Source organism: Anser cygnoides, chromosome 11, assembly GCF_040182565.1.
Source record: "Anser cygnoides isolate HZ-2024a breed goose chromosome 11, Taihu_goose_T2T_genome, whole genome shotgun sequence".
NCBI lineage: Eukaryota > Metazoa > Chordata > Aves > Anseriformes > Anatidae > Anser > Anser cygnoides.
In genome coordinates, this window is record NC_089883.1 from 2,149,196 (window position 1) to 2,162,672 (window position 13,477).

At 54.2% G+C, this 13,477-nt stretch overlaps 1 protein-coding gene across 1 annotated transcript in view; it reads right to left on the reverse strand.

The window, feature by feature from the left end:
• Nucleotides 1-283: 283 nt before the first annotated feature.
• The window catches only part of SMAD6 (SMAD family member 6), a 34,887-nt gene continuing 21,693 nt past the window's right edge, over nt 284-13,477 (reverse strand). The window contains exon 4 of the mRNA XM_067003537.1: nt 284-1,094. Within this exon, the coding sequence (XP_066859638.1) occupies nt 553-1,094 (542 nt within the window). The 3' untranslated portion in view covers nt 284-552. The remainder of the gene's footprint in view (nt 1,095-13,477) is intronic.

Consider the following 13,477-nt stretch of genomic DNA (forward strand, 5'->3'; position numbering starts at 1 on the left):
CTCCTCTTGGACACAGCTGCAGCCTGCCAGCAACTGACCATTTTTCTAAGGGGCCTGGCTGGGATGGGGGACAGCAGTCACCCCTTTGGACATCCCTCCTGACTGCACAGCCTGAGCAGATGCTGCTCTGAACTTCAGTCAGGGGAAAAAAAAAGACAAAAAAAAAAAAAAAAGACAATTAAAAAACCCCCCTATAATGCGAATACTTTATTATCAATGAGTGACTGGTATTAGCTTTTTGTCTGGGTATTAATAATATTTTCAAAAAAACCATACATCAAAATTAGGGCTTCCTCCTATTTTTGCTGTATAATTTTTTTTTAAAAAATCTGTATTGAAAGAATTATATAAGCCAAAGTGCATTTTCTGTTTTTTGTCCATATACACATTGCACCATACATAAATAATTACATTGTAAAAATGACTCCATAATTACAAGTATAATATATATTTTCATATAATATATAAAACTTTATATTAAATCTAGGTAGGTGATATTTGGGATAGTCTGCGTCTTTTTTTTTTTCTTTTCCTTTCGTCAGAGGCTGACCGTTATCGATTGTTACTGAGCAAAATCTCCAGCCAACACGGACACGACGTGATGAACTGTCTCGAGTAACAGGGCCCCCAGCCCTTGGCGAAGCTGATCCGCACGCTGTTGGGGTCGTAGGGCCCGTCCGCGTAATCCAGCTCAGCGGTGTGCTGCAAGAGGCAGGACTTCTCGTAGTCAAACACCTTGATGGAATAGCCCGGCATCACCTTGCGCACTATCAAAGTCCTACAGTTGGGGATGTCCAGTGTCGGGGAGTTGACAAAGATGGGATGCTCGCTGCGATTGTAAGCCCACACACCGTCCGGTTCTTTGCTAAGTAAAATCCCGTAACCGATTTTACTTCGAGTCCTTCTCACAGTCTCGCTCCTGTTTTCCAGGTTTAGCTGTCCGAGGCAGAAGCCGTTTCCTTGAGGTAGGTCATAAAATATACTGACAGACTGTTCGTACACTGTGTAGAGGCGGCCGACGCGCGTCCGGTGCTCCCAGTAGGCCACGTTGCACCAATGGCTCCTTTTCACGGCATCGGGCGACGTGCTGGCATCTGCGGGGGAAAGCAGAGCAAGAGTCAGGTTTTCTGTGGACACCCGGGAGAAGACAAGTATCGAGGGCAAACGAATGGTTTTTCCCACCCACCAGCTCTGTTCTTGTGGGAACAAAACTTGGCTTCAACCCAAAGATCGTCTTTAACCCAAAGCTCATCGTCAATCCAAAGCTCATCTTTAACCCAAAGCTCGTCTTCAACCCAAAGCTCTTCTTCAACACAAAGCTCGTCTTTAACCCAATGCCTGTCTTCAACCAATTCTGTCAAATGGCCCCAGGAAAGAAGGCTCAAGGAAGGGCTGGTGCCCCAGTGGTCCACCCTCCAGCTCCCACGGAGCCCAACACCCCCTTCTAATTCAATGCTCAGCTCTGCAACCAGCAGCCAGGACCCCACGAACTCAAGATGCGCCCACTTGCAGCACCCAGAGCCCACTGGGACAACGTACCCCGATACCACCTCCATGGTCTGGCCACCCCTGAGCTTGGCAGGTCCCCAAGCTCCTCCAGCACTGCTGTGGTGCTGCACCCCCATGTCCAAAGGCAAACTTGGGTTGAGCTGAAACGCCGAGGATGTCCACGAACTGCTCGGGTGAGCAACCCGGCAGCAGCTCTGCTACGTAATATTCTTCAACAGCAATGCTGATGTTCCCACGGGGGGAACACGAAATCTGAGCAGGCATTTCATACCAAGGGGGAGTAGTTTCCCTGAACTATACATGTCCTCCTATAAAGCCACTGGAATTCTCTCAAGAACAATAAGAAACGTCTTTTCTTTCTCGGAATTACATTTAGGGAAGATGGGAGGGATGTAGATTGCCAGAAATCTGCTCAAAGCTCACTGGAGTTTTTATGATGCCTCCAGAAGGAACATGGGAACCTCAGCCCCACAAGGGCCCCGGAGGGGGCGAATTAACCTCTTGCTAGACATCAGCCCTGCTCCTACCTCCAGGTAAAAGAAAACCGCTCTGGGATTTCAAGCGAGGAGCTCTGCCCTGCTCTACGTCCGGCATTAAGCTCCCTGACAACATATCACGCGCCTGCGGCCTGCTGACCCCTCCGCCTCCGTGCCATCAAGTCTGATTAACTCGCACGCGGGGTGATGCCATTATTTTGCTTCAGAGACCCCATTGACGCACCGGATTTCAAGCACAGCCCCGCAGCCCCGTTTCTTTTCAGGCTCAAATTCCCCCGGAGGGGAATGGGCTCCCCTCCCCATTAACGATCTTTGAATTAAGCGGCTTTGTTAGACTTTAACTTGAGTTGTAACTGTGCAAATTTAAGGGGAGGGAGATGGGGGTAATCGTGCAAGCAGGGAGGAGGCAGAGCCAGCGGGATGCCCTTGGCCGCAGGCAATGCTCATCGTCTCACACCGACCGCTCCACGTGGTCCAAACCCCCACCAAAACGACAGATCAGACCCTTTCCCCCCCCATATCTGTTCAAATAATTTATAGGAACCCACAGAGACGCCAACGACCCCATTTTGGTGTGATGTGTGCTGTATCCAGAAGAGGGAAGGAAACTCTCCCTGCATTTCTGGTGACCTACCATGGAGGAGCACAACAACAGCTTTGTGCCTCCTAATGCTGGAGCTGATGTCCTGGGCCTCCTAAAGCCATGGGAAAATGCGGGCCCTGCAGCGTGTGACCCTGCAGATGTGGCAATGGCCAGGCTAAACGGGGACACGCTTCAGCTGGGGCTGCTTTTGTCTTCAAACCCACAGCAAGAGCAGGAGAAAGCCAGGAGAGATGTTGACCAAGCAGCTGCTCCGCAGCCACCGGCCCGTTCCTGGATGGAGCAATTACAAAGAGCCACAAGTCTCCAAAGTGCGTTTTGTGCTCCTCTTTGAGCTCCAAGTGCCTCTTCTTGCTCCCTGTTTGCGACAGCCCCTGACATGGGCTCTATTTAGACAAAAATCAGCAAACGCAAAGGTTTTTCCCCTTTTCCTTGCTCTTTGGACGACAACCTGCATTTGCTTTTCCATCTCAAATGACCTCCCAGCCCTGGATGCCCAGGAACCGAAGGAACAATGAAATGCACTCCAAAAGGGTGATGGGGACTTCACCAGTGACCACGAGATGAACGTGCCAAATCCACGCTCACCACCACACACCGCTGGCTGGACCCGACTCCTCCTGAAGTGCCCGGTGTTGCCTGCAAAGCTCCAGCCACGGGCACACGGAGGGTGAGGGGAGGAGGACAACAGTCACACAACTCTGGGTCAGAAACCCCCAGGCCCCTGGTGCCCGTCTGACCCTCCACCTCCACCCAGAACAGAGATTTGGATGGAGCAGCAATCACCTGCATGTTTCATCTCTCGACTTCCACCAAGCATTTGGGTAGGTAGGGTTTGTTATCGCAATTATTAAAAATTACCACTCAGCCCCCAAATTTCCCTTCCTTTAAGAATGGGATAACTTCAAACCTCAGGAGGAAAGCAGCACAAGGCTGATTTGGGTGTCACCACCCCCAGTGCCACATCTGCTTTCCAGGAACGAGCAAACATTTTGGGGTGAAAATGTCAATCTACGCACGGGCTGAAAATCGGAAGGTTTTTTTCCACCTCGTGCTCTGCTGCATCTAGAATCCGAGACGCCTTGCGGAAGCCCCGTGGGCACACCGAGACACCTCGAGGAGACACCTCGAGGCTCAGCACCGAGGCTCTGACCCCGAGCCTTCCGCAGGACCCTTCCCGTGCCCCGGCCACGCGGGCTCCTGCGCCTTCTTTTATCTCCCAGTGCTTTCAAACAAACCCTGGAAAGATGAACTCATCTTGCGGGCCCTGACATAAAGCAAGCACTTCAGCAAGCCCCTAATACAAGGGGGCCTGTGCTGTGTCTTATCCGCTGCCAAGTATTAGTTTCGCCTCCAGCTATTAGCCGCTACCACTCAGCAGACAGCAGGGGCGGCCGGCAGAAAAGCAATTTAAATAAATATTCCATTTTTCCTCCTCTTTTTCCATGCTGCCCTTTATGCACAGACAACAACACCCACTTTTTTTTTTTTTTTAATACTTTTTTTTTTCCCCTTCTCCCCCTGGAACAGAGGCGTGCTTGTTGCCTTTCTTTTTGAAGAAAGGAAAATATTTTAGTCCAGCCGTGCCTCCCTCGATGGTATACGCCGCATTTTTAACAACTATCATTGTAGGCGGCTACAACTTCTAACAGCTACATTTCGGGCTGGCGTCAGGGCTATCTCCTCCATCAGAGCCACCTCCATCGATCAGACGTACGCGCTGAAACTCCGGCTCTTGTTTACTCGTGGGCTCGTTCCTCCCAGTCACCATTTCCTCTGCCGCAGCAGCGCCTTGCAGCAGGCACATCCAAAAGGAAATTCAAACAATTTGAGATAAAAAAAACAAGATAGGAAGCGAGACGGAGAATCAAAACCAGAACTTAACGGGAAAATGGTCTTGCACGGCTCGGGCGAGTGGGAGCCGGGTAGGAGAATAAATGCAAAGAGCACACGCTGTAAGCGCTCACTGTGTTCACTCCCCGCGGAGCGTGGAGGTAAAGAAAATAACGGGAGGTTTCACATGATTTGGGATTTGACAGTGCTTTACGCCAGCAGGGTTCAAAGCAGTTCATTAGAAGGGAAAAAAGAAAGATGCTTTTTCCAAAACAGTCCCTGCCCACAGCTTGGTGTCGCGCTTAGAGGCAGGATGGGATGGGATGGAAGACCCTTGCTGCGGGTCCCCTTGCAAAACCGAACCTGGTGACGACGGGGCCCCAGAAATGGGGTGAAAAGGGAGTGGTGCCCCCATTTCTCCCCGAATACCATCCTGCGATGGCAGCTGCCGGCCCGCAGGGGTGCTCGGTGGGTATATGAAGCGGGATTCTCCATCACCGCCGTGCTTTGAGGAATATTCCCATTTTTGCGCTGACTCTGCCTGAAACAGCCCCGAATCACGCTGGGTGGCTTTTCATAGAGCTCCCCACGAGCCATCAGCCTCCTTTACACCGCGTAACCCCAAATCTTGCTCATGGGCTTTCCAAAACTTGTCGGCGGGTCACCCACAGGGAAGACCACACATGTAAAAAAAAAAAACAAAAAATCACAGCACACTGCAAATATGATGAGGACTCAAATACCCGTCCAGCACCTGGAGGGGTCCTGGGTGGGAGTCCTGAGGGGACGCAGGGGGATGTTCACAAGTGACTCAGCCCCTGCCCCGTTTTCATGCCCCACGCTACTCCCGAGTTGCTCCTAACGCTTCCACAGCCACTGAGCTCCATCACATCTGTTACTCCATGGCCAAGCTCTTCCCATTCAATTTTACTCCACCGTAGCCCCAATCTGAGCCTTTGTTCTGCCCTGTGCCACAGCCCAGGAGTGTGTTTCCAGCACCCAGGGCACGGCAGCAGGATGGGGACAGCCATCCAAGAGGGCACCGGGAGCGGGCTCCAGATAAAGAGCCCGGCACAAAGAACACACACATTTCCCCCAAAGCTTTTAACAGTTCACCAGGGAGCCGTCGGCTCAAATCCCTGATTAATGCCCACAGAAACAAGCTCCGGGGCAAGGAAGAGGTTAAAACTTTCCACGGCAGAAATGGAATTTTTATGGCCCTGCAAAAAAAAAAAAAATAAAAAATTAATTGTCAATCTGCCCCAGCAAAGCTCACAACCATGTTCGTTAAGCCAATATACTTAAAATACCTCAGCCTTACAAGTTTCAGTTGGAATGTGCCACTCAGCCCCCTCTGAGAGCCCGCACGCTGCGGCCAGCACCGGAGCAGGATGCGGGCACCGGGGAAAGGGGACGTGCCACCCAGCCCTGTGTGACCTTGCAGGGAGCAAGGGGGGGGTCCTGAGGGACCTGAGGGACACCCCCAGACTTGGAGGGGCTGCAGCCACTCTACCAGCTCCAGCATTGGCCCGGGAGTGGTCCCGGGGCCGTCCCAAGGCCACCAGCATGCAGGTGGGGAGAGGGAAGGAGCCAGGCTGTGGTGGCCCCAGGGCCACCAGTGGAGCGAGGCAGGTTCCCTTTGCTGCCCCTCAGCAGAAGCCATGTGAGGACCAGGACAGCCCGATCCCTTCTTCTGTTCAGTTCTTGGTCTCCCTGCTGAAGCAAGAAGCTCGTGCTGTGGCGGGACCAGGGGCTAGGCCGAGGAGAAGGGGGGAGCGGAGGTTGGACGGCCCCAGGCTTCTTCCTCGGCCTTCTCCTCACGGTTTGTGCCTTCCCCGTGCTGCAGAGCGTCCGGCTCCCTGCCAGGCTGAGGTGTACGGCTCCATTCGCCTCGGGTATGAAGCAGGATTTCACAGTGCGACTGGCCTGGTGGCACCGCCACATGGCCCAGGGGTCCCAGCTGCTCCATCCCCTGCACGTGCTCCTGGCACCTTCCTCCCCCTCCTCCTCCTCCTCCTCCTCCTCCTCCTCCTCCTCCGGCCCTTACCTTGGACCAGGGCTCTGGCGCTCCCCAGCCTCCTCCATGAGCCGATTTAATTCGTTAACCCAGTAGATGATTAACTCAGAAGAACACTTGCGCTGGGTTAATTAATTAAATTAGTTCAAAAAATAGGGTCTGGCGGGCAACAGAGCCGGTGGAAGAGGCGCGTGGAGAGGCCTGGGGGGAAAGGGGGACATTTCCATGGCAGCCCGAGAAACAAAAGCAACACAGGACAGCGGCCAACGCCAAGAACGAGGACGAAAACAATTTTCTGTGCATAGAAGGAACCACTCCGTAAAATCATCAGCTCGTGCTGATTTCTGATATCCTTCAAAGACAAACGCAGGCCGGGTTTAGTTCTGCCCTGAAATTCATAAGCCATCATCAGCTGGGTTATTTTCAAGCTAAACTCGAGGGGGTTGTTTCCGCTGTACCTCCTCTAGCCGTTAAATATGCAGTCCAGACGGTTGTTTAAGGGATTTTAGGAAATTTTTTTTTCCATCTCCCCTGTATGGTTTCCAAAGGTCTTTTCAGCCAAGGGTGAAAAAAGCCCCAAAAGTAAGAAAACTGGAAAAGCATCACTCAGGTATTTTCACTGACGTTTTTATGCGTTCCTTCCGAGGCCAGTGTTTTTGGAGATTTGGGTGATTTTTTGTTTGAGTCGAGCAGTCTCGGTGTAACCTCGGCTTCTCTTGCAGGCGTTGTGCATGAACCGCGCTGTGCCTGGCACGTCGAAGCAAACACAACAATGTAAATACATCTTCAAAAGCAGCCCAGAACGTAATCACCTGCAGTCGCTGCCAATTATGAAAGCACCAGACCTGTCATCAGCCGTAATTTGGCTGAGGTTTCTCCACTCCTGGAAGCCAGCCCTGGGCACGTCCGAGTCCTGCGAAATCCCGGGTTTGGGGACTGCGCGAACCGATGTGCCGTAATATCGGGAGGTTTGCTGAGAATCTCCCCAGCAGTGCCTAGCAGGGGTCGGCTTTGTTTGCTGGGCACGGTGCACAAAATGCACTAAAACCAGGGGAAAAGCCTCATTCCTTGAGTGCTCTCCGCAGGGAAGTAGTGAGAGACAAGGGGAGGCTGCCGCAAAGAAATGGGAGAAAAAAAAAATCCCTTTTTTTTATTTTTAGGTCAAGCACTCCTAAGTTTTCAGCTCCTCCAAATGACCCTGTAAGCAAAATGTGGCAAATCCCATGGGAGCCGCTGAGCTCTGCTCTCGTTTGAAGCCATCTGTGCCGCTTGCTTTGGAGCTGGCCATGTCAGAGCAGCTCTGGGTGCTCTTCGAGATCCCTGGGGATGCTCTCGGGAAGGAAAATCATCTGCTCCATGGCCAGAGCTGGAAACGCTGCCACAACTCGGAGCATCCCATAGAAGAAACATACTGGAAAAGGGTGTTTGTAAATAACAACAGTTTTTGCTCGTGGAGCAGTTGCAGCCGAGAGCTTCCAAGTGTTTTAAAAGCAAAAATTAATTACTAGGTTCCTCTGAAGAGAAATGGGAACAATTCTCCTCCGCGTCCGGATCCAAGCCCTGCCTGGTGCCCACCAGCACTAAGCCGAGGGTTTTCCGCCCAGGGGGGCTGCGATGCTGAGGTTACGGAGCAGTTTTGGGAAGCCAGACGCTGGTGTGGTGAGAACGTCAAAAAGACGGTGGCAGAGATGCCTCTGAGGATGCTCAAACCTTCCTGCTCCCCACGCTCACTAAAATTACTGAAGCATCTGCGGCAGCAGCAGCAGGACCACTCAGGATGCCACACGCACATCCCTCGGCCCACCACAGAAAGAAAACGGTGTATTTTTTTAAAAGAAGACCTTCTTAAACTCTACTTGTTGCACAATTCAGAGCACTGAGTGCCTCCAAACAGAAGGCACGGATATGCGTGCATGCAGCGAAAGCCGCACCAGCTCCCCAAACCCCATCTCCTGCCACCCCCAGCACAGTCCCAGCCCCAAATTCCAGCTCGGCTCCATCCTGCCCACCACAATCGGCCGTGTCCAGGAGATGGAAGCTCTGTGCCTCCCAGCGGGGCCCTGCCCCAGGCACAAACCCTGCACCCCCAGCAGTGCTGGGGACTTGGGGCTGCAGCGCTCGCACTGGACTACAAAGCCAGCTGAGAGTGCACCAGTTTCACCGTGCTTTTCTGCATTTCCTAACCAGAAAGCGAGTGGAGATGCTTCCCTGAGAGGACAATCCAAGCCACACCAACTCAAGCACCACCGCCAGCTGTATTTTAAGAGCCTGGGACCGCACCACAGCCTGAGCCACCTCCTCCAGTGTGAGCACAGGCGCAGCCTCCACCTGCTCTCCTCTCTATTACTGCGACGCCTGCAAACAAGTGGAGGGGATCTGGAGGGGTCAGGCGACGTGAGAACAGCAAAAAAAAACCAAGGCCACCCTGATCTGGCCGGCTTGAGGCCACCGTGCAGCCCTGAGCAGCATCTTTGCGATGCTGGGCGCTGCAGACAGATGTCTGTCGGCTGGATGCCAACCCAACGGTGAGTGTCAAGGACTGCAAGAGCTGCAGGAGCTATCACCAACCTGGAAAACAAGCTGCCACGGAGGAGTGCCGGACTGGAGAGGCTCCCCGGGTGCAACAAGCAGGAGCCCGTCAAGTGTTTTTGTCCAAGGGGGCTGGGAATGAGATGCTTTGCTCCTCCCTGGCCGCCTGGATGCAGAGTCTGTCCCTGCACAGCCCCCAGATCCCAGCCTGGGAGCGCTGGGAGAACCAAAACCTCGGATTTTCCCCCAAAACCTTCCCTGATGCCCGCACTGGCTGCGGGTCCCACATCCCAATCCCTCCTCACTCCCCAAAAGGGCTCTGGCTGTCACCTCCCCGCAGGCTTACCAATCCTCCCCAAGCCACCTTTATACAGTTTTTTTCGCAGTGCCCTTGCAGATACGGGAACCAAGCAGGGGCTGCGAGCAGCACAGAAATCCAGGCTCTGTTCTCATCGCCCAAAGCCCAGGACCCTTCTCCAGCCAGATCTCGCCCCCGGTCTCGCTGCCTGGCCGAGCCCCGGGGCTGCAGCATCGCGGCTGCGCTCGCCCGCGTTCGCTCTGAGTCCCCTTGCGGCGGCTTTGCAGAAATTTAGCAGAAATTTAAAGACCTTGGATTTCGCAAGGAAACAATCCCCGCTGTGTGCAAGACACGCCGAAGGGCTACGTCTCTAAGGGAAGGTCCCGGGGGTGTTACCTGGTGGAGAGCACTGCAACGCTATGGGATAGTGGCGGGGTGCTGGGGACGGCTCCTGCCCTCCCGCGCCCGCTCGCTCCCGCACGTCTGCACGGCTGCAGCCAGGCCGAACGTGCAGAGGGCTGCGTGCATGCGTGTGCACCCCCACACGCCAGATTTTCCGATAGCTGCTTCATGTATTTATGTGTAAACATCTTCTGGGGCTATTCCAGCCCTTCCCTGCAGCGAGCGGCTTGCTCCACCACCGATTGCTCGTGGCCAACATCCATGGGCTCTTACTCCCGCTTCAAGCAAAGACTAAACAATGACTTCAGCCTCTCCGGATCCAAGCCCCATAGCCAGTCCCTCATCCTCACCAGCCAAGCAGCGAGGATGCCACGCTGGCCATTTCTGCCTCCTGGGAGGACTTGTGCCACCGCGATGGCCGTGACCACCAAGCCTCCCATTCTGCAAGGGATAAGCAGGGGCGGGACGAGGTGAAGCAGCATTTCTGTAACCCCGACGATGTTTGCAGGCCCCCGCGGGACAGCAGCGCGGGGTCTCCACGAGTCCCCAAAAGCATCTCATGATGATCTCCGAGCCAGCAGAGCTCCTCGCCGCGTGTGTGCGCGCGGCCAGTGGAGGTGACTCACGCTCCTCACCCTCCCTGGCCACGGAGCGTTTGTTTTCATTTCTGAAAACCACAGTTCCTTAAAAAAAAAAAAAAAAAGGAAAAAGGAAAATACCAAAATACGCACAGCTCAGTGGGATGCATCGCGTCCCGCCGCACTGACACGAATCCCAGCCACCCCGACTCTCCTGCTTCCCTCTGGGTGTCCGAAGGGAAGGGGACGGATGTGTTACAGTGGGGACGGGGCTCCAGGGCTCCCATTTCCAGTAACGCTCACTCAACATAACCCAGCCAACGGCACCGGGTGTACGAGCGGGTGTCGGCAAAGAAGGGCTCTGTTTGGGTGAAAAACCCTCCCACCCTCCTTGAACGAGCCGTCCTTGTTTGTGGGGGCAGCTGAAATTTAAGGCTAAAAGTGATCTTTTCCAGGGCGGGTTTGTTCCAGGATCCTGGCTGCAGCCCCTCCGGGGGTGTCCCCGAGATGCTTCGTGCCTGCCTTTCCCATCGAGGGGCTGGAGCAGGAGGGAGGCAGAGCAGGTCAGGCTCTTTGTAAATCAAAGGCAGGGAGATTACCGGAGCACATGAGCGCTTCGTTACGGCTAACGAGCTCAAGACTGCGCCCCCCAGCTCAGCCAAGCGCTAACGGAGAAATGCCGAATTCCTCTCCCCTCCAGGGAAACCGAGCTCAAAAAATAAAGTGAGGCGTATTTGGGGAAATACATTAAAAACACAGCCTGTCAACCACTGGGGAGAGCCTCGTTCCTCTTTCTGTTCTCCTACGGCTCATCTATATAGCAGATACAGATGAGTATTTTTGAACCCCCTGCTCAAAACCACCTGAGGAGTAACTGCGTGCAAGCCCAGTCCGAGATTTTGCAGAAACGCATGCACGGAGCAGCGGAGAGCTTCCAACTCTCGACGCTTTCCTCCTTTGGATTCCTTTTGCTCGTTATTGCAACATTTTGACCGTTTCTGATGGGGAGGAGTGGCCGCGAGCGACACGGAAAGCCTCAGCCTTCAACCTCAGCCTTTGCACGGGACAAACAAACCACGCTATCGACGTTAGAAACTCTGTCGTGTTACTGCACCAGAATCCTGAAATTGTTAAAAATAGGAAAGAAACTGCACAGTTCACATATTTTATAAAGCTGGGTTAAATCAACATCTGCAAAAAATATCCCTGTTAAACGAAATAGCAGGATTTCATTAAGTAAATTGCAAGTTGGCAAAAATTCTGAAAGAAAGGGAAAAAGCCACAGCCAGCCCTGTAATTTAAACCTTATTTTAACTGTGACAGCATGACTGCAAGAGGCTGCATTTCCCAATGAAAAAAAAAAATAAAATCAAGTCGAAAAACAAAACCCCTGCTCCCCAGCACCGCCCTGGCGCACCGGTGCCTGCAGTCACCGCAGCGTCACCGAGCCTGTCCCCAGTGAGATGGGGACAGGCTCCAAAATCATGGTTCTGCCCCAAAATCACGGTTTTTGTACAGCCAGAGCACCCCAGCAGCCGGGGGCTAACGGGTGACAGCTTTTTGGGGGGCCAGCAGCCAGGGAAGGGCTGGTGGCACCCACCCCATCCTGGGTACCAGCGGGGTGCGGGTGCAGGCAGGGTGCAGGCAGGGCATCGCCTGCCCTCCCAGCCGCTTTTCCAAACCTGCCGATCTTTTCCCTTCCTGCCCAGGCTGACTCACGCGGGCTGGGCTGTGCGGAGGCTGCAGCGCTCTTCCCACAGCGCTGGCCAAAATCCCCCTGCAGGGATCCCGGCCCCGCGGGGACACCCCGGGGAGCACTGTCCCTCCCCACCACCCCCACCCCCCGGGGCCACCTCGCCTCGGCCGCCCCAGCACGGCACCAGGCACTTTGGGTCCCAGCACTGGGTCCCAAATTGACAACCCGTAATTCAACTTCCCACCCCAAAGCTGCCCCGTCCAAGCAAGTCACCAGCGAGATCTGGCGCCTACTGTGTGCTAAATCCCTTCGCTTTGGAAGCAACAGCTCACGGGGTTCAAAACCTCAAAACAAAACCTAAAAGCAGCGGGTCCGACATGCAGACTTGGAGCAGAAGAGGAGGGCTCTCACAGAAGGAGCAATTCTTTGCTTGCAACGCTTTGGCTCCGCTGTTTTTCCTGGCACCGCGAGGCAGGAGTTATTTTGAAGGGCCGTTTGCTGCACGCGGAGCCGAGAAAACAGCGACCTGATTTCCTTTCTGATCTAAACATCCGTTTGCCGTGCAAGCAGGAGGAAAGAAAGAAAACGTGCATCTCGGGAAGCGCACAGGGACGTGCTGCTGGGGAGCCCCACGAGGGGCTGCTGGCGCCGGGACCCTGTGCGAGCCGGAGGCTGCTGCACGCTGAAGAGGAGCGGCAATGCTGGAGCCTTGCAAATTCCAATCTGATGGCAAAAGAAAGTTGTCCACCCCGGGGCAAGGGCAAAGCAAAGCAGGCAGAGCTGTGGCTGCCACCAGAGCCCGCCCCGGGGCCTGGCACAGCATTTCTGGGGCTGGCAAGGAGTGGTGAGGGATGCAGGGCTGGACGCCCCAGGGATGCTCACGCCGTCCCCAAAACCACCGCACCACGACCACGTCCTCGGTGTCAGAAAAAGCTCCGCGGTCCAACATCCCTCTGCAAACCAGGACGTCAAACCCAAAGCCCTAAACCCCGTGATGCTCAGCATCCCAGGGTCACAGCTCTCCCTGCCAGACGGGACCTGGCACGTGCGGGTCCCCACGCGCCCCCCCGGCTGTGCCCAGCACCCGTCGCTCCCTGGGGATGGCCACCCATGGGTGGCACCGCCGGGACGCGCGCTGCCCTCGCCCACCGTCCCCTCCCGGCCAGGGCCAGGGCCAGCTCGCCGTCGTGCCTCTAAATTTCCTGGCGTTTGAGGACACAAGCCAGGCCATTAACATTATTTATAGGTTCCTGTGTATGAATTTCCATTTGTTTGTCTGCTTCAAAACAGTTAGGTGAAAAAGAAAAAAGAAATTCCTGGAGGTCAGACAATTAAAAAAAAAAGAAAAAAAAAGACCTCGTTCATGGTCTGCTGGGCCCAAAGGAGCAGCAGCTCCTTCAGAGACATAACACAGTTTCCTTAAATGCTTACTGTGTAAATATTTAAGCTACTTTAGAAAATTTCTACAATGTACTTAGGGAGCGTAAATCTCCACGTCGGAGCACGGCAGGCCACTG